This window comes from Lepisosteus oculatus, chromosome 14 (assembly GCF_040954835.1).
Source record: "Lepisosteus oculatus isolate fLepOcu1 chromosome 14, fLepOcu1.hap2, whole genome shotgun sequence".
Lineage (NCBI taxonomy): Eukaryota > Metazoa > Chordata > Actinopteri > Semionotiformes > Lepisosteidae > Lepisosteus > Lepisosteus oculatus.
Window position 1 is genome coordinate 12,096,506 of NC_090709.1, and position 25,762 is coordinate 12,122,267.

General features: G+C 45.2%; 2 protein-coding genes and 2 non-coding genes across 4 annotated transcripts in view; 3 read left to right on the forward strand and 1 right to left on the reverse strand.

Annotated features, from left to right (window-relative positions):
• The first annotated feature begins 6,962 nt into the window (after positions 1-6,962).
• On the forward strand, positions 6,963-7,018 carry LOC138243771 (U7 small nuclear RNA). Its single transcript, XR_011192389.1, has one exon. It is a non-coding gene; the product is annotated as a U7 small nuclear RNA (small nuclear RNA).
• Positions 7,019-7,318: 300 nt separating this feature from the next.
• Positions 7,319-7,624, reverse strand: LOC138243426 (histone H4-like). The gene has a single exon (XM_069199027.1). The coding sequence runs from the start codon at positions 7,622-7,624 to the stop codon at positions 7,319-7,321; it is 306 nt and encodes a 101-aa protein (XP_069055128.1).
• Positions 7,625-13,937: 6,313 nt separating this feature from the next.
• Positions 13,938-14,008, forward strand: trnaa-ugc (transfer RNA alanine (anticodon UGC)). Its single transcript has one exon. It is a non-coding gene; the product is annotated as a tRNA-Ala (tRNA).
• A 9,386-nt stretch (positions 14,009-23,394) lies between these two features.
• Positions 23,395-25,762, forward strand: part of LOC138243427 (scavenger receptor cysteine-rich type 1 protein M130-like) — a 359,441-nt gene continuing 357,073 nt past the window's right edge. Inside the window, exon 1 of the mRNA XM_069199028.1 lies at positions 23,395-23,404. Within this exon, the coding sequence (XP_069055129.1) occupies positions 23,395-23,404 (10 nt within the window). The remainder of the gene's footprint in view (positions 23,405-25,762) is intronic.

Genomic DNA, 25,762 nt, shown 5'->3' on the forward strand with positions numbered 1-25,762 from the left:
TGCCCACAGGGGTCTGCCTATTCTTCTGCGGTGCAACGAAATCTTCCAGTTTTTGGACGCTGACAACTCGGAGGGGAATATGGCCAATTGGGTGAGATCTTAGAAAACTTTTAACTGTCCCATAAATTGCAGGGCATGTGTCAGAGAGTGGGACATCCAGCTTGGGTCTGACACCCCACACTCTGAACGCCTCTCTACCCTCTCAGCACAAAGGCCAGGAAAATGCACAGCAGCTTCGTAGTAATATCTGGGACAGACTTCCCCCCTGAGAGTAGCGGCCTGTATATTATTTCCCTTCTGAGTCTTTCCTGCTTCCCACCCCATAGAAAATGAAACATCCATCTCCTCAGCACCGCCGCAACACGGTGTGGGATTGGGAAGGTAGAAGCCAGAAAATTCAAGATAGGCAAGAGCTGGGTTTTGATGACCAGCACCTTCCCTGTCATGGTGAGGTCTCGGTCCTTCCATTGCATCAGTTTTTTGTTTAAGATTAGCAATTTGTTCTGCCAATTTACTGTTCCCATCTTTTCTCCAAAATACACTCCCAGGACCTTAATTCTCTTCTCTTGCAGCCTGAGATCATGCCCTTCTTTTGGCTCCCTCCAGTTCTGATAAAAAATCTCACTCTTAGATTTGTTAATTTTTGCAGAGGAAGCCAAAGAGAAACGATCACAGCACTGCAGAGCTCTGCTAATTGAGACATTGTCAGAGAGGAGCAGGGTGAGGTCATCCATTTATAGAGATGTCTTTACCTCTCCCCCCCCACTTCCAGGCACTGGTATCCCATTAATGGCCTGATCCTGGCACAAGGCACAGGCTAAGGGCTCCATAGCCAAAACGAATAACAAGGGGGATAATGGGCAGCCCTGCATCACCCCTGAACAGACTTCAAAGGGGCGTGATCTATTGCCATTAACCATTACTCTGCTGTTGCTACCTGTGTACAGCAGGAGGGAGCGATCCTCTGAGTACAGACAGACATCCCTCAACAAGGCCAGGTTGTCGCTCATCAGGTGTCCTGCTATCCCACAAGTCTGTCTTTCCCTACCAGTGAGGTCACTACATTTTGTAGGCACAGGAAAAGGGCTTTGGACAGGATCTTAGTGTCCACGCCTAACAGGCTGAGGGGTCTCCAGTTCTTTATGTCATTCTTTGCTCCTTTCTGAAACAAGAGAGAGATAATGCCTTCTCTTAAGGAGTCAGGCAGGAATTCTGTCTTATAGCTTTCCTCGAAAAGGAGCATTAGCGGATCCTGAAGCAGATCCCAAAAGGTGCAATAAAATTCCTTAGGGAGCCCGTCAGCACCCGGAGTTTTCCCCTTCTGTAAGCTCTCCATAGCCTGTCTCAGCTCTTCTACTGTCAAATCCCTCTCAAGTACTTCCCTATCTTCTTCACTCAAAACGTTTTCTAGCTTTGAGGTAAAAAAATGAATTTCTTCATCCTTTACCTCTGTACAGTCTTGAGTAGAAGGCCTCGATGCAGGAGAGGAAAGCACTCGGCTCTGTTCTCTCTCTTCCCTCCTCATCAACTACACTTTCCATGACAGACTTGGAGCCTACCACTTTCCTGAAAAAAGTACACTTCTCATTTTCTTCCAAGAACTGCACTCTGCTTCTTAACAGCACTCCTCGACTACTTTCTTCGGCTATGCTCCGGACGTCCTTTTTTAAAAGGGTGATATCCTCGAGCACATTGAAGCCACTGTGCAGCATCGTGTAGAGACGCTGCAGCTGCCTCTGTTTCCTGGCTAGCACTACTTGTAGCGGGATACTACCCCGTCGTTCTCTAGCAGCTTTGTGTTGAGTTTCCAGAGGCCTGGGCCAAAGATAGTCCCGCCCTGGAGTTCCACTCTACACCCTAAAGCTTGGTGATCTGAGAAGAAGACAGGCTGAAGAGTGACCCCAACAACTTTCACGCTCTCTGAGACAAAGCAATAGTCAATTCTGGAGCTGCTATTCCTTCCTGACCACGTATATCCTGCTGTTGTGGAATATATACATCTATATGTGTCTGAGAGTTTAAAGTCTTGAACTAAGTTTTGCAGGGCCAGTGAGCTGGAATCCAATTTATCGGCCTTTTGGCTAAGATCAAGTTCAAATGGGATGCCCGCAGTTCCTGTCTTTCCAAAGTTCTAGAAGGCGATCGAAGATTCTGAAGAGTGCTTGAGCTGGTATCGCCCTAGGTTGAGCCTAGGGGGTTAAGGCCAAGCAGCAGCTGAGCTGGGTGGGATCCGGCAGCAACGTTCTCTCTCTCTGCTCTCTCCTCTCCCCTCCCCCTTTCTCTTGCTCCGCCTCCTTGGCCTCTTGGCTGGGAGTAGGTACTCGTGGCCTGCCCGCAGTGCTTGCTTTCTTCCTTGAGACTCGGAAGAGATCAGGGACAGTTGCGGCGTCTGGTATGGCAAACGCCAGTACCGAGTCCTCCTGAAAGAGGACCCAGAAGGCGTCGACGGTTTCCAGCACCCCCCGGCCCGCTTCAACATCGGAGCCGACAGGGGGTACCTTTACTACCCCAGGATGCCACAAGGAGAACACGTGTGACATCGTCAGATGTCACAACTGTAACAAAGAGGGGCACCTGGCAAAAACCTGCCGGGCAGCCAAAAAGTGCAACGGATGCGGCGCCGAAGGACACCTCCTTCACCAATCCAAGGTAAGGTAAGGTAAGCCGGCTGGCAGAACCTGGTCTCAAGACAAAGGGAGAGAGGTGAGAACAAAGAACCCGCACCTCCCCCGCAGAGAACCGAAACTGCCGAGGCCACACCCCCAGCCGCACCAGTGCCACAAGATGGCTGCCAGGACGACGGACAAAATGGCTGACCGGAGAAAGGGCACTAATAACTCCCAGCAAGAAGGGAAAGAGAAAGCGGGAGAAGAGATGCAGGGCGGATCCACCTTCGGAAGGACAAAAGAAAAGAGTGGTAAGGGAGAACCGTTTCCTCGTCCTAGAGGAAACGAAACTTTCTTCCCCCGAGGCCCAGGAACAACCGGAGGAGGCAGCCCAGGAAATGGAAACCCTCCCCCCCGAGGCCCAAAGACGACAGGAAGTGACAGCCCAGGAAACAGAACCCCCCTCCACCGAGTCCCACGGACAACAGGAGGAGGCAGCCCAGGAAGAGGTAACCCCCTCCCCCGAGGCCCATGAACAACACGAAGAGACAGCCCAGGAAGTGGAGCCCCCCTCCCCCAATGCCAGGAGCAACTGGAGGTCCCCGAAACTCCTAAAGAAGGGGAAGAAAAAAGCCTTCCCGAAGCGGTGGTGGAGAGTATCCTCAAGGAAGACGAGGATTACTTTGAAGCCGCCCTGGAGCCGGGACTGATGGTAGGGCTGGACCTGTCCAGCATGTTTACCTTTCAGTCCCCAGCGAGACCTGGAGGGAGCCCAGCATATTCCCCCCAGGACCCGAACGAGAGGAGTTACATCTAGGCTAAACAGTGCCCAGATGTAGACTCCCAAGTTTTCCACTGTAAGCACAAAGAGAGGAGGTTCAACTTTCACTTGTTTAATCATGATTGTGAAACTTACCTTTCTAACAACTAACGTGAGAGGGCTAATAGACCCGTTGAAAAGACGGGGAGTCTTTCATGATCTGTCCTCAAAGTTTTTCTCAATTTGTTTCTTACAGGAGGTCCACCTGAAGGATGAAAGCGACAAGCTGACATTCACCAGGGAATGGACGAAGGGAGAATCATGCTGGAGCGTAGGAGGGGTCCACTCTCCCGGAGTGGGAATCCTCCTCGGAAACCCAGAGATGACGCTGGTTTCCTCCTTCTCGGTGGTGCAGGGCCGGATCCTGGTCGCAGACATCGACTGGAGGGGGCAGAAGTTGAGAGCAATTAACATCTATGCTCCAACAGAACCCTCTATCCGGAAGGAAGTGTTTGCTGACCTGGCCAGCTGCTGCACCACCAACAGACAGGTGGTGCTTTGCGGGGACTACAACGTCGACCGGGAGAAGGGGAGCGACGCTAGCTCGGCAGAGCTGGGGTCGCTACTCAAGCAGTTCTCCCTAGTAGACGGCTTCAGACGGTGCCGCCCTAACGACGCCGGAACGACATGGAAAAACTCCCGGGGAGTGTGCAGCCGCCTGGACTACATCTTTCTGCACACAACCTGCTCCCTGGAGTCGGCGACGGTGTCCCCGGCGTGGTATTCCAACCACGAGCGCTTGACGGTGGTGGCTGACACCAACCTGCCGGCATTCGGTCGTGGGTACTGGAAGCTGAACCGGGAGATACTGGAGGAAGACGACTTCAAGGCACTGTTCCGTAAAGACTACGCGAGCTGGGTCGATCTGAGAGACGGCTACAGCTCCATGGTGGAATGGTGGGAGTCAGTGAAAGACAGGACCCGAACCCTGGCGCAGACGTACTGCAGACGGAAGGCGGCCAGGGAGAGGAAGGAAGCTGCACGACTCCAGAGACAACTAGAGGAGGAGTACAGCTCGGCTAACGGGGGAGGAGCCTTCAATTCAGCCCGGGCACAGGACCTGAAGGAGAGGCTCCGCAAACTCAATCAGGTCCGAGGAGCCCAGATAAAGAGGGTGATCCACGGCCTGAGACGGGGAGATGGAGAGGAAATGCTGGACGAGAGCGACATGGTAGAAGCGGCCACCGCTTTCTACACGGAGCTCTTTTCAGAAAAGCAGACGGAGGTGGAGACAGGTGATGCTTTTCTGGAGGAGCTGAAGGCACGAGTACCGGAGGAGGTGAGGGAGGACTTGGAGGGTCCGATCGCGGCCGAGGAGCTGAAGGCGGCACTCTTGTCCATGGAGAATGGCAAGGTGCCAGGGCCGGATGGACTCCCCAAGGAATTCTACACCTGCTTCTGGGACACCCTGGCGGCAGATCTGGTGGAAGTGGCGCAGGAGATCTTCCGCCGGGGAAACTCAGAGACACCATGAGGGAGGGCATCATCTCCCTGCTCTTCAAGAGCCCTTAGCAGAGACGGTGTGACGAGAACTTGGAGATACCGGGAGGCGCGGGGGAAACCCTGAAGATCTCCCAGTAAGCCGACGACACGACGCTGTTCCTGAGGTCGGACAGGGGGTTGAGGAGGGCCCTGCAGGTCATGGAGCAATACTCCAGAGCCTCGGGGTCGAAACCAACCACCGAAAGAGCAAACTGAAGTTCTTAGGGCCCTGGAAGCATAGGACGACGGCGCCGGAGGGTCTCGAGCTCTGCACGGAGCCCCTCAAAATACTGGGGGTTTCCTTCCAGAGCCAGGACAACGAGACCAACAACTGGACCAAGAGGATCGCCAAGGTGAATGCGAAGCTGGGTCTGTGGAAAACGCGGTCGCTGTCCTACACAGGGAAAGTGATGGTGTTGAAAGCAGACGTCCTGCCGGCTTTGGTTTACCTGGTGGTGGTGTACCCTCTGCCGGCCAGACTCAGACAAGCGCTGCAAGGGATGATCTTTGGCTTCGTCTGGGGCGGCAAGTACGAGTACATCACGAGAAACCGGATGTTTCTGCCGGTCGAGGAAGGGGGTCGAGATGTCCCACATTTCCCCCTGAAACTCGACTGCATCGTCTACTGCAAGCTCTGTCGGGCGCTGTGGGAGCCCATCGGCCACAAGTACCAGTACTTTGTCAGGCTGTGGCTCTCCGTCCCAATGAGGCACTTGGTCCAGTGGTCAAACACTGGGCCCAAGGCAGAGATGCAACCGGAGTTCTACATCCACGCTGTCAAGTGGAGCAGGAGGTACGAGGCCACGAGACAGCCAGAGCTCTGCACCAACCACAGAGCCCTGTACAAAGAGGTGAGGGGGCATTTGGTCACTGACGAAAGGCTGCAGGTTCCCAGACAAGTCTGGGAAAGGACACAGCCCAAAGAACTTGACAACCAACTGAAGGACCTCAACTGGATGGCTGTACACAAGAGACTGGCTACCAGAAAGGTCCTCTACAGACACTCGATCTCCAGGAATCCGCATTGCCCCCGGAACACGTGTTTTGTCGAGGAGACTCAGGAGCACGTGTTCTGGAGCTGCCCCTTCGCCAAGGCGGTGTGGGGCAGAATGGACAGCATTATGCAACTCCTGGGAACGGGTGCGGTGCTCAGTTACCAGTACATTCTGTTGGGGGCTGGCACCCACCGGACTGGACAAGGGGACACAGGACCTGCGGGGGCTGCTGCTGTCCCTCACAAAACAAGGACTGTGGAAGGCGAGGAACACTCTCATCTGGCACAACATAAAGTGGGGGGCGAGGGAGATGCAGGAGAGGATCCTGGTGGACCTCAGGAGGAAGACGAAGCGCAACGTCGGCAAATGGGGTTTCCCCACGGTGAGGGAGCGCTGGAAAGAACTTTGGGCCCTATACAGGGATTAAAGGACAATAGCGAGTGGTAGGTTTGGAGGGACTCTCTTAATTGCACAAATCCGCCCCCACTTGCAAAGATTGATAACGGACAATCAATCTCCGCTCCGCCGTTGTTTTTTATTACATGGAGTGTTAATATGTGTGAGATGTTCCTTTTGAGGTGTTTTTTTGCGGAATAAAGTATATTTTGTAGAACAAAAAAATCTTATGATGAGGTTTACAAGTTATCTGTTGAACTACATTCTCATAGGTGTGGTCACATTCCAGGTCATTTGTTTACGTTTTTTGTTTCTGGAGCAACTGTTAGATGAAATGTGCTAATATGTAACCTAACTCCAGTGTGAATAACTAGAAGAGGGGAGCAGCTCCATTCCAGACCAAGGGAGCTTTGAGATTGGCTGGGCCAGATCTCTCATTTGCATATCTGATTTGGAAATATAACACTAAACCCCTTCTTGCATGGATTTAACTTGCACCCAAGAGTCCCCTACTGTGTATTGCTACTTATTTTTTTATGATAAGTGGTGATTACCAGTTTACAGGTTTTATTTGTTGAATTATAAATGGTTTTGGATTATCATCCTGAATGGCCTATACTCAAGTTTTGGTAGGGTATGTGTTTTCATTTCATTTACCAAATTGAATTTTTGCTCTTTTAGTATTTGTCTAGAAGGCTTTCTGAAGTCAGGAAGCCCATTTATTTGGTGAAAAAAGATTCTGTATTAATATTTCTCATACAACATAAATAGGGTCTTTTATGAATAAAAAGATCTTGCACTTGGAAATCTTGATAAAGCTGTGTGCTTCCATACACTCGAGCAGTTTTGATTCCTAATATTTGACCTTAGGTGTGGGAACGGGTCTTTTTTGCCATTTGATTTCCAATTGATCAGCACAGTATAGAAAATAGACCCATAAAGCAACCTCAGCAGTGACAAATGTCACTGGGTCACTTGGGTTTATAAGTCGGGGTCCGGTAGTGAAGCTCCGCTCCTGTTTAGCCTCCGAAGCCGTACAGGGTGCGGCCCTGGCGCTTCAGTGCGTACACCACGTCCATGGCGGTGACGGTCTTCCTCTTGGCGTGCTTGGCGTGCTCGGTGCAGGTGACATTCTCCAGGAACACCTTCAGCACCCCGCGGGTCTCCTCGTAGTTCAGCCTGGAGATCCGCTTCACTCCCCCACGGCGAGCCAGGCGGCGGATGGCGGGCTTGGTGATTCCCTGGATGTTGTCGCGGAGAACCTTACGGTGACACTTAGCACCTCCTTTCCCGAGTCCCTTTCCGCCTTTGCCTCTTCCAGACATCTTCTAGTTATCAGCTGTGAACACGACACACACTGCTCATCTTTGATGTATAATAGACATCTTTCTTTGATGTCTATTATACATCAAAGAATTTTATAGGTGTAGAAACTAGTAAATAAAGCCAATGATTTGTTTTAGAAATGTATTCTTAAAATATACAATTATTCACACCTGAACAATATGTAGTTCAAATTATACATTATATACAATATTGTATTCAAATGTCTAATCATCATAAAAAACACAACTAGTAAACTTCAGTTACAAATTCTAGTAACATGGCAATATATATAGTAATGACAAACACAAACTAATTACATGAACACGCTAATATTTAACTCAAAACCACATTTCGATTCAAATATACATTTTTAAAATTTACAACTTCTTTATTTCCACGAAAATATTATTAATGTAGCACAAACGCTACTTTCTAATAAAGACAGAAAGAAACTGGTTGTTTTGTGTCTACTGGTGATCCTCCTCTCAATACTAATGAAATGTTTAATATGATCCCTCGAGAAAAAAAAGGAATCAATTTCCGCCTGGAATGATTGATGCCCCATCAAACATTTTGTAATATCCCTGGAAGTTTATACAGTAGAATCCTGGTTCGTGGCTTAAATTCAAGGTAAATGAGACTAAGGAAACGAGTTGGAAACTTGATTTCGAAGTGGGACTTAAATCACCCATTTCACATTTTACTTCATTGGGCAGTATGTGCCAGAGAGCGATGCTGCAGCATCCCTTTGATAGCTCAGTTGGTAGAGCTGGGGACTGTAGTGGAGTCAGCAGGGAATCCTTAGGTCGCTGGTTTGAAGGAAGGTGCTTTTCGTGTACTTTAATCAAAGAGTTAAAAAAGCAAATCTGTTTTATTCAGACATTGATCAAAAGCTCAATAATCGACGAAGCAAAGGCTCCTGTTCCAAATTCAGCCCACGTCTGATTGTCTTGTTTTGGCCAAGATCTGATCTTTGAATTAAGGGACTACACTGTCTGCTTTGTAATTCAAAAATACATACAAATGTCAAGTTTTTTGTAGATATAAAGGTGTTCTCTGTTTTCAAAGGATAGTTACTTAATTGGCATAATGATTTGGTATTGATTTCGTATCGTTGTATTATAAAGTTTGTGCTTTCTGTGTTTTTATCGTATTGTGAACTTATTTTTTAAACAAATGCTTACAAAGGCAAACACGGCACACATCTGTTTATACCAGCAGTGAATTGTACATTTTTATTAAGTACAAGCTACTGTGCACTTCTGGGAGTATAACAGGTTTGATATAAAGTGGCAAAAATATAAAAGGGGAAAATACCCCAGACTGCATGTAAAGCCCTCGTTGTGACTGTTTTAGATAAAATGGCGTACTATGCACGAAATGTTGCAGAAACACAATCTGATATTTTGATATAGGTAGGCCAGTGCTTCCAAAGCATGCAGGTGTAGAACAGGACTTAATGCATTTTTATACAAAAATTTGTATTCTATATTCTGGTCGCTTGCAGATTAGAATGGCATATGTTTAGCAATAATATTATTTATGGTACCTGAAAGTTTCAGGTTGTTGCACAAAGCTAAGGTATGCGTATACGTGATCTGACAACTGGAATCAATTTCCTGTCGTTAAACTCTGTTTATTTTTAAGTTGAGGCACAGGATCCAAATCTTCAGTTCTGATTTTTTAAAGTGATATCTTTCCTTCCTGTCGTGGAAGTCACACGATGTGAGCAATTGTTTTTTTTACGTTGCGATCCAAAGAGCCTCAGACGCACAGTCTAACAGTAACCAAACCAGAATGGATTCTGCTGGGAGCCGGGCTGAGCTCATTCTCACTCCCTGTGCTGAAAACAGAATTATTTCTTCCCCGAACATCGTCTACAGATCACTTGTGCGCTTTTAACCTTCTCGCAGCTACGGGCGAGACTGACGCTCATGATATGAAGGCACCCGCTGGAACACATTCTCTAACTCTCACAATCGCGACAGACTTCGCTTTTTAAAAAAAAGGTAGATATAGCACTGAAAAAAGCATTAGCTTTATCAGTTTTTACATTAATCTATTTTGAATCAAAGTTTGATTTTTCTTATTGCATTTTACATTATAATTATAATAATCATTATTGCTTACACTTATATAGCGCTGTTCTGGATACTCCACTCAATGCGCTTTACAGGTAATGGGGACTCCCCTCCACCACCACCATTCTCCTAAATGATCACAGAGAGTCAGGACCTCGGTTTTACGTCTCAGCCGAAGGACGGCACCTGTTTACAGTTTAGTGTCCCTGTCATTGTACTGGGGTATTAGGACCCGCATGGACCGCAGGGTGTGCGCCCAGCGACAAAAAACAGATGTGTGTCGGGCTCGGCTGCGAGCAGGACAATGACGTCACGGGGACAAAGTAGAGGAAATCAAAACGGTTCTATAAAAGACCTGTGTCAGCTGTTGGTTTTCACTCTGGACTCTAAATCCTCCGATCTGATTTTAAATCTCTCTAATACCTGAGCTGCAGCTTCTTCCGAGTATTTATTCGTATACTTATTATGTGTAAGTGTATAGATGAAACCTTTCATATATTGTTCAGTTTAAATCAAAATGCTTTACAAATACAAGAGTGAAGTATAGTATGAAGGATGTGACAAATGTATGATTTCTTGGAACAAAACGGTTTTTATTTGCGTTCGAAATGAAGCGGAATTTTAGCGCGACACACAAACCCTTTGTCTTTTTTAGAGTGATTTTTAAACAGACAAAAATGTAGAAAACGTGTTTTTTTAGCCCTGCAATAGCAGGGTCAGTGACGTAATGAATAACGCGTCAGGCCTCGTCTCAGAAAATTATAGGTTCGACTGCCGTCTGGCTTGTTGAGTTTATACCACTTACATTCTTTTATATAAATGAACTGCACCTGAAAGCTATAGAAAACACTTTGGGTAAGTTGTCTGCAGCCTCATTCGAAATTTCGACAACTTACACAAAACACTGTACTGTCTGGAGTTCAGCTCCAGCTCTGAACTCAATTGCAATGAAAAACCATGCGTAACAAAACTGGAGAACAGCTGAACTTGTGCTCAGTTCGGTGATGAGGGTTCAGAACTGTCCTTGTTGTAATTAGCACGAACTGCACAAGCTCTGAATCAGACCATGTCAATTAGTCTGATCAGTGTAGGACACGTTAATGTAGAATTATTAATAGGTTTATTAGTTAGTTAGTTCAGGTTTACCCACCTGAACTAATGTAGAATTATTACTTGGTCTGTCTCTTGTTTGTATATAAATGAATGTCTCTGACAACTTAATGTTAGTTTTACGATGTAGGTCAGGCGTTGACATATGCACGAGTATACGAAATTTCTCACTCCTGATTCAACTCATGTTCTATAGGAGATTGGCGATTCCTCCTGTTTCTCATACAACCATATCAGAACAGAAGCCCGTGTCACCCAGCTGTGATTCAAGATCGACTCGCATCTTTATCCCTTTTTTGTTCGTGATCATTATTTTCTTTAGTTATGATCAATATTGAACTTTTTCGAAATGAAATGACAATAATCAAACATGTAGGCAGATTTTTGAAAAGTATTCGGAATTGACAGGGTGCCCCTTTGGAACAGTCGTCAGAAAATGTGAGAAACTGAAAGTTATGTAAGCTCTCACACAAAGCATTGAAGATTGGAATCTGAGTGTAAAAAAGCTACCCGTCTCCCAATGATAGGCAGGGATACACACCATGACTCGAATAGACTCAGTGAACTTTAACACTTATGATATTACGAGTGCTTTGCACGTGTCGAATTTCAAGAAGGAACTACTACAACAGTTGTGGACATAATTCAATACCACCGGCAAAGTCCAATGCCGGCAACTTCTGAGAAAATAATGTTCACTCATGGAATTTGGTCTTTGAATGGCTGGTGTGAAAATTCATTTATACTCCTGTTGCACCCTCAGCTGAAACATGTTAAAGTAACAACGCAGATTTGTTGGAGAACCTGACAAGAATTATTGGGTTAGCACTGTATGTCTTCTTGTATATTTACTTTAATTTTAATATAAATGTAAACATGCATGCTGTATAATCTATTGTAATTTTAAAATGTTAGTTGAGGATGCGAGGAGGGCTATTATACCTTGTGAAACACGCAAGGAACTGTAAAAAAGGCTGGTATTTGAATAAAATTGGCGATCACAAGAAAACCACAATTTATGTGGTATTATCATCAATATCCTTCAAAATCTACGTTCAAATGAAAGATTTGAAGAAACTATGAAAAAAGCAATAGTAGTAGCAGAGGATTTTGATTTTTGCTCTTCAAGTCAGTAGATCACCGTAGAGTTGCGCCCCTACAAACAGCACAAAGGATGAAACCCACCTCCTTCGTTATTGCTATGTTTGGGCCAGTGAAAGTAGCGTTTGTGCTATTGAAAGCATCTCGGAAGATGAAGGTGCAGTCACTTCCACATGATATCATTAGATCCGACGACAAGAGCTGAAGACCCCCAGTCCAAGTCAGCAATGCGAGGAAGATGGATAGGGAGGAAGGTACAGTAGTGTAGCCGAGCAGTCTAAGGCACTGGAGTTTGGGCTCTAGTCTCTCTGGGGGCGTGGGTTTGAATCCCACTGCTGCCAAATGTTAATGTTTTAAGACCTGCAATACGATCAGTAAAAACGCTTTTTGTTAGGCTGCGGGACGTGTTTAGAGATAGACTTTCTAAAAGACAGGCTTGACATCAAGGCAGAAAAAATATTTTGTTTTCTCAACAGAAATTCTCTTTGGCACGTTCAGCTTTATGTAGGGAACAACATCTGCCGAGATCACTTTTGAGGCAGTGCACATGATAGTGTACCGGCAAGTACATTTAATATTGGCTGTGGTGGTGAGCTGCTTTTGTCTGTCTTCACGCCGAATCGTTGGCAGGGGTAAAGCTTATTAAATTTTTGAACATAGCGCTCCATTAGAAGTACTTTGTTCATGATCAAAAGAGATCAGAGGATTAACTTCATGAATTCACATAGCATACCTTACAGGAAAGATTTAAAAGGGGAATTGATTGTGCTTCCTGATGTTGTTCCTGTGGTTTCTTTGGATACAAAGGTGAATGTTCTTTGACGTTCTGCTAGAGTATCCACTGGGTGGGTTTTATCAATTAGCTCGGATAGGTCATCAGTGCTCCGTCTCCGGAAAATAATCAGGACTGTTTTTTCCTGTGCTGTCTTTTAAAACATATAAGATCACGAGTTTACAGATTTCTCCAAATAACAACTATACATTTTAACCCAGCGGTTAGCATTCCTTCAATCCAATAGTTTTACTCTGGGTTAAAAGCAGGGCAATATACAGAGAGATGATATTCAAATATTTCAACGTTCTGTTGGATTACCTGTATGGAGATATCGCTCAGAATTCCTAATATGATTTTGAGTTCAGTTTTGCTTTACTACTTTCAGAGTCTTTTATTGACCTTGCTGAAGCAGAGAAGTGACATAATCACAAATGTGACCTTCCTGTGCTGCTGTTTCTGGTTAATAATGATTACTGCGAGGAAAAAAAAAACAGCTCCTTGCAACCAATGCACTCACTTGTTGAGTGGGTATTTTCCGAGCTGCTCTTCCTCAACTACAAAGTTAGTTGTCGAGCAAGGACATCTGAGAAGGAGTCTGAATCCGTCAAGAACACAGGAATTCTAATATCGCACTGCCATCTTGTGTCCAGAGGTCTGCTTTTTCCTTATTGGACTTTTTGGTGTTTAAGAACACGCTTCCTACCTCGAATGCTAGTTTCAAAAGATGTTACCGGATGACAGATTATCTTGAAAAGATTTGGGGATGCACTGGCCTTGATCAAACCCAGCTCAATTATTTGGAAGGCCCCTGTTCCACCAACACACTTCTAAGAAGCACCTGCACATTTTCGCAAACCTCTCTCTCACCTACAAACTTATGAAGACACAGACATCCAATGAAAACTAATTTGATTCATTCAAGGCTCGACTCTTTTGTTGTGATGTCGTTTTAATTAGTTAGCTATGATAAGGTGTCATTTCTGTCTCTTAAAGTTTAAGAGTCTGCTCCTTTCTTCCTGGTATAGAAATAACATGTTCCATCTTACTTTACAAACATCACTAAAAATACATTATTCAGCTCTAACGCCTGTGTGCATCGACAAGGCATCTCAAAAGGACATTAAATAAGAACACGATCCTTCCTGTTACCATTACTGTGGTTGGAGCGTTGTTTCACCCCTTTAGGTTCTTCTACAATATTTACAGAGCTTTATCACTGGAGTTGTACAGAAAATGTGTGCGTGTGTGATGTAGCTCAGTGGTAGAGTGCATGCTTTGCATGTATGAGGTCCCAGGTTCAATCCCTGCCATCTCCAAGTGCTTTATATTACTGTGCTCACATCGAAATCTACTGAGTGAGAACTCTTTGCTCATGTTCATAGAGATCCAGGTTTACACAATTAAGTTCAGTCACACACGAAATGCTACAGTGTTGCTCTGCTGTTTTAAATGTACCTCCAAAGCATTTAGTTCTGTTAACTACAACAAATGATTTGAACTAATTTAACATCATCTTCAGGAAATCCAGAGAACGTCTCCACACTTGTCGTGGCTGTTGAAGAAGACACCTGTTGAATCTCACCCGGGATTTCTTGAAGGACTAAAGGACTAAACAACAACTTTTGATGATTACAAGATATTACAAGAGAAACACAACCATCCGCACAGAGGCTTGGATCCTGAATGCTTAAGTTAAAAGACAAAGCGAAGGATATGACCTGTAAACTCTCTTCATGTTTTATAGTTTTATAGTTTTATATGAAATAAAATAATGTTTACTTTCTTGTGAACAATATACAAAAAGTATTTCTTGGTATGAATCCTAGCTCATTTATAGGCGGTGTTCTAGGACTTCTCGCTTCAGAAATCCTGTCAAAGCATCGTACGTTTCTACCCCATCAATATCAGCAGTGTTATCACTACCAAACGCTAAGAATAGATCCTGGCAATACTTCATGAGATCTTCTTTGGAAAATTGTTTATTTTATTTTTAAAAAATATTTTCAATACCATCCAAAAAGTCAAAAGTTTCAATTGCATGCAACTGATGAGATCTCTCTTTGATGGAAGTTATAAGTACATCCAAAACACGTTTCTTGTGGATCCAGAAGAGGATCATTATGAGGCTCAAAACATGCCTGTCTCTTCTTTTTTTGAGGATGAATTGATTATTGAGGTGTAATCATTGGTTCAAAACCCAAATCATCTGGTATTGCTGTTGTTTCTTTGATAGTTTCTTCAAATCCTTCAATTGATCTTTGATATCGAGGGATAATATCATACAAGTTGTGGTTTTCTTTTAATCACCAATTTTATTAAAATTTCACCTTCTTTTACAGATGTCTTGCATGTATCACAAGATATAACAGTCCCCTTGGGTCCACAGGTAAAATGTTGTAAAAAGTACAACAAAAGTACAATATACTAAACAGCATTTATGGTTACATGTATATTAAAATGAAGGTACATATACCAAGATATTAAAATACAATTGTACAGTCCAAACCTAATAATGCTTGTGAAGTTCTCCACCAAATCTACACTGTAATTTTGAAGTATTATAGCTGAGAATGCAAGGTGAGTATGAAGATCAAATTTTAATTAATTTCTTGGAAGCTGCTGATGTTGGTCATTATTGAGCATTCTAGATCATATTCACTTAAGTACTAAATTGATTACTTCTTGTAACTTGAAACGTGCACAATATTTGCATTTCTTGCAAATATCAAGATGTTTAAGGTGTCAGTGAGAACAATAATCGAGTTTGAGCAGATATTATGCTTACATGGGAATCACAAGACGAGCTCCTCTAGGTTGGCTTGAACTACCAATCTTCCGCTTAAGAGAAAGAGTAACAAGAACCAATGTTTTGCAAAGTAATTTGAAGACCTAGATAAAGAAACGTGGCGCAGAATGAAGAAGCATGGACAGGGTTTGAACCCTCATAGCCCAAAAGTCCACCTACTATACGATGTTAATGGAGGCATACATGTTTACATGGGATAGTTACTCCTGCTCCCAAACCAATATGCTGCAGTGATATATGATAATGGTTCTGTCACTGCTTGTGAGCCATGTGTTTCAGCTGTCAGCCTACTATACCATGTTCAACCAACGCTAGTAATATCACTGTTGTAATGTAGGAGCAAGAGAGGTGCAGTCGGTAGAGCTGGTTACCCTTAAGTTCAGAATTGTGGATTCAAGGGTCATTTGTGTCCTTTCTGATCCCTCTAATCTTTTAGTAGGACAGTGCAAGCAGGACGTGATAGCATACAGTGACAACCCAATGTCTTATGTGCTTTGTGTAATTCAGCTTTCTTACCACTTTGGGGCTCAATTCAGATATCGTTGTTAAAGCAAGGGGCGAGCAAAGGCTTTCCTAAATCAAGGTTGGTCTGCTCACAAGTAAATATAAACACTTGAGCGTTTACTGTTTGAAGACCGCACTTTGTCAAAATACTGCTGTTTCTTAATTTCACATTATGGTATTTAGACGGGGCAAAGTAGTGTAGCCCTTGTGCAACTTTGATTAGCGTTTGTTATTCGGTTTTGAGGTTTGAGGAGCGTAATGCAAATCGAACTGGTGAATAGAAAATGAAACAGGAATCACTTCTTGGGCTAAGAAATCCAAGAAGCATGGAAACCTGTGGATCTTAACACTACAGAACACTCACAAATCGCAGTGTTGCTGCTTTTATATTTCGGTCTTTGACTTTTGAATGCATACCTTACCGGAAATCTTTCTTTACTTACAGACAGCTCAAAAAGTTCTTAAGGCAGAAATTGTAGCCCATCTAAAAGTTCCTTTCTGCTAATCACATTTAAGTGTTGACGAAGCATTTTCCTGCCCATCATGTTCTTGATAAGCGGTTTCTCTGTTTTCCTCCTATTGTCATTGTCAGCACAATAAGACAGGAACAATACACACAAAATAAAAAAGTAGCTGTTAGAAGTGGGATTTAATCCCATTTTTCCATTTGGAGACCAGAACACCCAACCACGATGAAAGACATCAGTTCTCAAGTCTGACACCTTAGACCACTCAGCTATCCTGACAAGTGATGACAAAACCTGTGCTGAATTCACCAGTAGTTCACTAAACTGAGTTTCTTCCTTGAACAGATTTGCTTGTCTACAGAGTAAATTGCAAAGTCCAGGTGTGCAAAGCTCATGGAGACTTATTCACAAACACTTACTGCTGTAATAAATGCAAAAGGATCTTCCACAAAGTATTGGTTGGGGGGGTTCACCAGGGTGTTGTAGGTTTATTAGTTTCAATTATTTTTCCAAAATTTTTCTCTTGAATTTTGTTGGTTGCAAGGTCACATTAAGGATGGAAAGACATCTGACATGATTTATCTTGATTTCTGGGTTAACATCACAAAAACCTGCAATTTCAATAAGGGTGTGTAGACTTTTTATATCCACTGTACAGTCACTTCCTTTGTTAAGCGCCATGGGGCAACCTAGTTAGTGTGAAAGGCGCTATATAAAAATAAATTTAATTTAATTTAATTAATCCAGAGCATCAAGGCACTTTACAAAACATGCATAGAAAAGTAGAGTATAAATGTGTAAAACCGTAGTTTCTGAAGTAACTGCTTGGATAATCCAACTGCCACTGTTGTTACTGCTTCTGCTGCTAATACTACTACTGTTACTACTACTACCACCATGACTTCAGATTCTAATACTAATTCTGATACTAATACTCCTGCTACTACTACTGCTGTCATTACTAGTAATAGTGATAAAAACAGGGCACTCACAGATCTGTGGATGTGGGTCTGGACTCTAGAAAGTGGTTCCATTCGCAAACAGCTCTGGACCTCAACACCTGTTGATGGATCACTTCTGTTAGACACACCAGTGGAGCACAAGTCCACCTACACACACACTCACACACACTGACAGACACACATCCAAACACTCACACACAGACACTACACAGACTCACAGACACACACATAGACACTACGAATACTTATAGACACACATCCACACACTCACAAACACATACACTCATAACTACAAATACACTATAAATAACACTAATACAAATACCAATTATATTGCAACAGTAACACTATCACTAAGATGACTTCTTATTCTTAATATACCCTCAGTATATGCACTGTGACTGTAATAAGGTACAGGTGAGTCTGTACTGTGTGTCCAGTTGACTCTACACAAGGACAGAGGTTCTGTTCACTTCTCACTTGTTTCTGAATCTCAGGAGCTCTGACGTTCCTCGAAGGAGAGGGCTCTTCTGGGTGTTGATGGGGGCGGCATGGAGCAGGGCTGAGCAGGGTCACAGGTGATCGAAGAGGGAGGGCCCAGAGGCACCAAGGTCCAGGAGAGGGAGGGATCGATAGCTCGACAGCCTTGCCCACCTGGATCGTGCGTTTCTTGGGCTGTGGAGACTGAAGACACACAGAAGACCTTTCTGTTCCTGCTGAGTCCCACAGCAGGTCAGACTGTCCTAAGACTACTACAAAGAAAAAAAATTAACCTGCTTTTCACAGACCTCGGCCACAGCGTCTCCCGGGGTACTTCTGCAGGATGAGGTCGACATCGATGTTGGCTGCAACCTGGTGGAAGCACTTGTCCACCTTGGAGAAGTCACACCTGACCTTTGTGTTTTCAAAGTAGGACTTCAGTGTCTCCTTGTAGTCATGCTGCTTCATGATTCCTGCGCTCTGGAAGGGAAAATCCTGGGAATAAGGGGAGGGAGAAACAGGCAAGATGTCCTGACCAGGTCTGCTGCTGTCAAACCAAACCTCCATTATCAGAGCTCCCATCGTTTTGCCTGTTGTCTTCACTGTTTTAATTTTGGGATTGGGTCAAATTTCTTATCATCTCCTCCATGAAACTCCACTAACTCAGTACCAACTCCTGTACCAGAGAGGGAGAACAAGGACAGTGAATCATCATCATCATACCTCCACAGCGCCAGACAGGAGATGTAACCTAGGGGTGGAACTGTGGTGTCTCTAAAGCCAAAAGAGGGGGGGAGGTGGGTCACCCCACTGTTTATAGAGCCTATGGAGAATGGGGAAGTCTCCCCACTATTAATAGAGCCCCGCTGTTGCCATCGATGACCAAGAGTCTCACCACCTACTCTATGATGCCCCCTAGTGTTGATCTGTAAGCAGTGTGTCTTTCACCCACCCACTTGATATAACAGCAAGCTGGAGTCCCAGCCCAGCTCCTGTCTCTCTCCCCTTGGATCTGGAAGATTTTCTCGGGACCAGGTTGAGTGGGGTGACACAGGTATCTTGGAAGGTTGAGGGGGACAGGAGAGTCGTCCCAGCCCCTGCGTACTGCAGTGCGAGCTGGACAAGGGGGAGGGGTTTCAGGGACTCACCAATCCCACTAAGCAGCCTCCAATCCAAACTCGGCCAGGACCTGATCGTACAGCTCCAGGTAGTCAAGCTGGATGGAGGACATTGTGTTCTGAGCCCAGGTCCACACCCGGCTCTCCTCCACCTAGAGCAGCCCCTCCAGCTCAACCCGCAGGTCCTTCCTGAGCCGCCACAGGTCAGCCGGGGCCGGGCTGGGGTGAGTGGGCGTGCCAGCAGGTAGGTGAGGGGGTGCTCTAGAGGGTGCACATGAGGGAGTACTGGTATGTCCAAGGAGGAGGTCAATGGCCTGTCCCTCTGTCCCTCTCCATGCCCTTGAGCTGTCCCATGGCTGGGTCTTGGTCTCCTGCCTGGTGATTTGTTGGCTAGCCTGAGGAGACAGGGGCACAGAGACTGCATGAATGCACAGACAGAAAACTGAGAGGATCTTCTCTAGGAGGACAAGGCCCTGCCTCTGGTCTCCCAGCAATCACAGTCCCCTGCTGTGAGCAAACTTTTGACAGATGTCACAGACACATCAGGCTCACAGACTTACAGCTCTCAGCATCCTGAGGCGCGACACAGGGGGAGTCTGCTCCCTCTTCCTCCGACAGTCTGCAATCGTCTCCTTAATGATCTGTAGGAGGAGAGATACTGTCCCATCAGATGACAGCAGCAGACCTGACCCAACCCCACCTCCCCTTTCACACACACCCACACACAGGTATGACTGTGTCACCTTCATCATCACCTCCACCACCACAATCTCTACTATCTTCATCAAGATCATCTTCATCACCATTCTAATAAATGATCAACTTCACCATCTTCATTACCGTATCCTTCTTCGTCATGTCCACCATCATCATCAAAAGCTTTTTCATCAAGACAATCATCATCTAGACCACCTTCATTATCTTCACTATCATCTGTATCACTATCATCATCCTGAGCAGAACACACTGGTTGTCTTACTCTGGAAGATTCTTTGCTCAGAACCTCAGCGTATCGGTGGCCCCTCTTTGACCTTTCAGGGTCACGGCTGTCTCTGTTGAGACCTGTCAGCAAGTTGACTGCTTTAGTCTCACCAGTAGAAGCCGACCAAGTTTATGTGTGTTGGGACAGGCTTTTTCTTAGTCAAACAGTATTAAACACAGTAGTAAAACAGCATTTAAAACTGAGCAGGACAGCAGGAGGCACTTCTTTACATAGAATGGTGTGGGGGTGTGGAAGAAGCAGTCTAGTCATGTTGTTGAAGCAGATTCCCTGGTTTATCTCAAGAGACAGCTGGATGAGAGTCTATAGTCAGGACAGGAGGCACTACTGTACACAGAGGGTGGTGGGGGAGTGGAACAAGCTACCCAACCATGTTGTTGAAGCCAATACTCACGTTTCTTTGGGATCTGCCCCAGGCATCGGTGTGAAGCCCCTCTCCCTGCTTGTCCTTTCCTCTCCAGCCAGGCACACAAACACACCTTCATCATCATCATCATGGGCCAAGATGACCCTAAATCACAGTGTTCTGTCGTCCTCGAACCAGAAGCAGTGTCCAGCCTTCAGCTATCCAGCTTCATGATCCCCAGCATCCCTGCTGTGGCCTGTTGGTGGGCCAGTTCTCCTAGACCAGGAGTCTCAAGCCCCATTCCAGTCACTGGAGAGCTAAGTGCATCTCCAGGTTTTCTTTCGAACTGGGGCTAGCCAATTAAACAATTAAGCTAATTATTTTCTTAGTAAGATGTGGAAATAATGTGTTCAATAATATATTTTAGTGTCTCTCACTGTTGAAGACTCAAAACGTTCAAGGCACAGTTAAATATTTTAGGCCTGTAAAATGGAATTAGAATAATTTTTCGTTTAATTAAAAAAATGGATAAACTTTGTAACCGAGATCTGGACAGAAAACTAGGAGACGGACCCTCTAGGAATGGAGTTTGAAACCCCCTGTCTCTCACACCCTCTCAATCCTAATAATAATAACAATACTAATAATAACAATAATAATAATAATAATAATAATAAAAATGCAGACTCACTGTTTTTGGGGTCCACATCCTGTGTCATTTGAGTCTCCTGTTACCTCCTTCCTGATCTGTCAGACACACTTCTGTTACAGACAATGGCTGGACCAGACTCACAAGCACACACACCACATAGACACACACTCCCACACACAAACACACACACAGACGCACATACTGTCATGTAGAGTCTTCTCTTCCCCAAGAGAGGATGGCAGAGCCCTGTTACTGCAATGGGTTTTAATTTTAGGAGGAGGTGGAAGAGGAAGAAGCATAATATGAACTAGAACAGCAGTGGACTCACAGCTCTCTGGGTCTGGGGCCTGACTCTCGAACCTGTCTCCAGTCTCTGGTGGGTCTGGACATCTTCTCTGTTCACCTCTGTTGACATCTGTGGACAGGACAGTTCTGTTAGACAAACGAGTTCGACCAGACTTCACTCTCACAGTCAATCAATCAATCATTTTTTCTTATAATGTGCCATTTAATCCAGAGCACTTTACAAAACATACCTAGAAAATAGGGTATAAATGTGTAATACTGTAGTTTCTGAATTAACTGCTTGGATCATCCAACTACCACTGTTGTTACTGCTGCTGCTATTATTTCGACCATGACTACAAATTCTAATACTATCACGCCCTCTGCAGCGCTCCTTCTCTGTCCTGTCCCTAGTTTCCAGTCTGCTGTCCTTCCTGTCCCTCTCTTTCCCTTGGGCTATATATTTCCGGGTCTTGCACTCTGTCCTGGCTCAGCATTGACGTTCGGATGTCCTGAGACCCGCCTAGCACCAGGGCGCCCCACGTCCGCTCCCTGAGGGCATAGGTTTCTATACAGCATTCCTGAACTCTTTGCACTAATGAGCCCGGGCCTTTTTCCCGTCTCGCCGCTACGCATATGGGTCTTTTTCCGCTCTCCTGCTCCCCACGGTTAGTCCCTTTGGACGTCCGTGACAGAATGCTGAGCCCCCTACTGACCCCGCGAGCGGCGTTTTTTTTTGTCTTGCCGCAGTTTTTTTTTCTTGTTCTCTGGGCTGTTTTTTTTTTCAGTTCCTCTATTCTAATCACTGGATATCACTCCGATCTTCCGTGCCTGTGAGCGGGTCCTGTACCTGGCTTCCCTCGGGTAGATCACTCCGTTATCAGTGATTGAATGTTGAACTGGCTGGCCTATTCTTATTGCTGGATATCACTCCGAGCCTCTGTGTCTGGAGCGGGTTCTCGTGCCTGGCTCTTCCTGGTCTTGCTCTCTCCGATATCAGTGATAGAATGGTAAGCTTTCTGCCATTCCTCCATTCTTTTTGCTAGATATCACTCTGGGCATCTGTGTCTGTGAGCGGACTTCGGTCTGGCTTTCCTCAGGTTGTCCACTCCGATATCAGCGTTAGAATGTGAACGTGCCCATTTGCCGTTCCTCCATTCTTTTCGCTGGATATCACTCCGGGCATCTGTGTCTGTGAGCGGACTTCGGTCTGGCTTTCCTCAGGTTGTCCACTCCGATATCAGCGTTAGAATGTGAACGTGCCATTTGCCCAGTCTGCGGTATTTTCCCCCGGGGTTTTTTTTCTTGTTTTTTGCCTTTTGTTTTGATTTTTTTTCTTCCTGGTTTCCCCTCCTTTTTGGTCCCCCCTGCTCTCTGTGTCTCGGAACTTTGGTTCCTACCTGTTTTTGGTTCCTATCTGTTTTGTGTGGTTTGTCTCCCTGGTCTTTCCCAGGTTTTTGCCTGTTGTGTTTGTGCTTGTGTACTTTTTTGTTTTAGTCTCCAGAGCTCTTCTCTACCCCCCCTTTCTCCACCCAATAAAGGTTTTTACCCCGGAGGAAAGGGTAGCTCTCAGCCGTGGATTCCCGGAGGTTTCCTTTCAGTTAAATGAGGTTTTTCCTCCCCCCAGTGCTGTGCAGCTTATTTATTTGTTTGGGCGTCGGGAGCCGCCCATGAAGGGGGGGATACTGTCACGCCCTCTGCAGCCAGAGGGCGCTCCTTCTCTGTCCTGTCCCTAGTTTCCGGTCTGCTGTCCTTCCTGTCCCTCTCTTTCCCTTGGGCTATATATTTCCGGGTCTTGCACTCTGTCCTCGCTCAGCATTGAGGTTCGGATGTCCTGAGACCCACCTAGCACCAGGGCGCCCCACGTCCGCTCCCTGAGGGCATAGGTTTCTATACAGCATTCCTGAACTCTTTGCACTAATGAGCCCGGGCCTTTTTCCCGTCTCGCCGCTACGCATATGGGTCTTTTTCCGCTCTCCTGCTCCCCACAGTTAGTCCCTTTGGACGTCCGTGACAGTACCCTTTTAGTGTTATTATTTAAGACCAGCTCTTCCAGTCCTCGGGGCTCATCATTAGGGTAAGATGTCGCGAGGCCCGTCTAGCACCAGGAAACCCTACGTCCGTCTCCTGAGGGCATAGGCCTCATCCCCGACACCTCCCGCTTCCTGGGCCCGGGATCTGGAGGATCTCGCCCCATCTCCCTTGGACCTCCATGTTTTGTTTGTCCGTGTGCTCCCCCCTCCCGGGGATTTTAACTTTGTTGCGTCCCAGGATGGATTTCTAGTTGATGGACTCTCGGACTGTGCTTTGACCTGCCTTTGGACCCGTTTGGATTCGGATGCCGTTTTTTCTTCCTCGTACACTGTCTCACGGACTGTCACTATTATTTTGTGCACTATTAAACCCCTGTGTGTTCCTTTTTACCACGCCTCCTGTTTTCTCTAGCTCTTACCGCATCGCATAGGGTCTTCTACAAGATTTGACATGGATTTCAGTCCGTGTTCGTGACATAATCTTAACAAATCCATTGGAGATGGAGTCTCAGGTTGTCACAGAATCCAGGGGAAATTTCCGCCTGGAAGAAAGTGCCCTTAAACATCTTGGGGTGCAATATCTTGTGAAGTATAGACAGTAGAGGCCTGGACCAGGGCTTGAATTGAAGCTAAACCCTTGGATATTAAACCTGAATCATCATATTTCTCATATGTCTTAGTGACATAGGCAGTGCTAGAGAGGCTATATATAGGATTTAAGCAGTAAAAAAGAAGACTTCTTACAAACTGATTGCTAGAATCTGATTGATCTGCACTTGACTGACATGCAGGCAATGAAGATTAAACAAAAACTTGTTTTTTGCTCAGCATTGCCCCAAACAGCAATGATATCTCTCTAAGCCTCAGAATGGTCAGAATTAATGGACTTATAGCTATTTCTATTCGGGTTTTCTACAGACACTTAGTTTGAAGACAGGGTAAAAATCCATAGTTTACCCCTTGTTATATAAAACATTTTTCCCTTATAACTCTATAATCTGAAATCCTCTATGATGTATAAACAGGCTAACCAGAGAATTACCCTGCATCCTAAATGAACAGAATATGTTCTCACTAATATACAGTGCCTTGCGAAAGTATTCGGCCCCCTTGAACTTTTCAACCTTTTGCCACATTTCAGGCTTCAAACATAAAGATATACATTTTTTATTTTATGTGAAGAATCACCAACAAGTGGGACACAATTGTGAAGTGGAACGAAATCTATTGGATTTTTGAAACTTTTTTAACTAATAAAAAAATGAAAAGTGGGGCGTGCAAAATTATTCGGCCCCTTTACTTTCAGTACAGCAAACTCACTCCAGAAGTTCAGCGAGGATCTCTGAATGATCCAATGTTGTCCTAAATGACTGATGGTGATAAATAGAATCCACCTGTGTGTAATCAAGTCTCTGTATAAATGCACCTGCTCTGTGATAGTCTCAAGGTTCTGTTGAAAGCGCAGAGAGCATCATGAAGACCAAGGAACACACCAGGCAGGTCCGTAATACTGTTGTGGAGAAGTTTAAAGCCGGATTTGGATACAAAAAGATTTCCCAAGCTTCAAACATCCCAAGGAGCACTGTGCAAGCGATCATCTTGAAATGGAAGGAGTATCAGACCACTGCAAATCTACCAAGACCTGGCCATCCCTCTAAACTTTCAGCTCAGACAAGGAGAAGACTGATCAGAGATGCAGCCAAGAGGCCCATGATCACTCTGGATGAACTGCAGAGAACTACAGCTGAGGTGGGAGAGTCTGTCCATAGGACAACAATCAGTCTTACACTGCACAAATCTGGCCTTTATGGAAGAGTGGCAAGAAGAAAGCCATTTCTCAAAGATATCCATAAAAAGTCTCGTCTAAAGTTTGCCACAAGCCACCTGGGAGACACCCCAAACATGTGGAAGAAGGTGCTCTGGTCAGATGAAACCAAAATCGAACTTTTTGGCCACAATGCAAAACGATATGTTTGGCGTAAAAGCAACACAGCTCATCACCCTCAACACACCATCCCCACTGTCAAACATGGTGGTGGCAGCATCATGGTTTGGGCCTGCTTTTCTTCAGCAGGGACAGGGAAGATGGTTAAAATTGAGGGGAAGATGGATGCAGCCAAATACAGGACCATTCTGGATGAAAACCTGTTGGAGTCTGCAAAAGACCTGAAACTGGGACGGAGATTTATCTTCCAACAAGACAATGATCCCAAACATACAGCAAAATCTACAAAGGAATGGTTCACAAATAAACGTATCCAGGTGTTTGAATGGCCAAGTCAAAGTCCAGACCTGAATCCAATCGAGAATCTGTGGAAAGAGCTGAAAACTGCTGTTCACAAACGCTCTCCATCCAACCTCACTGAGCTCGAGCTGTTTTGCAAAGAAGAATGGGCAAGAATTTCAGTCTCTCGATG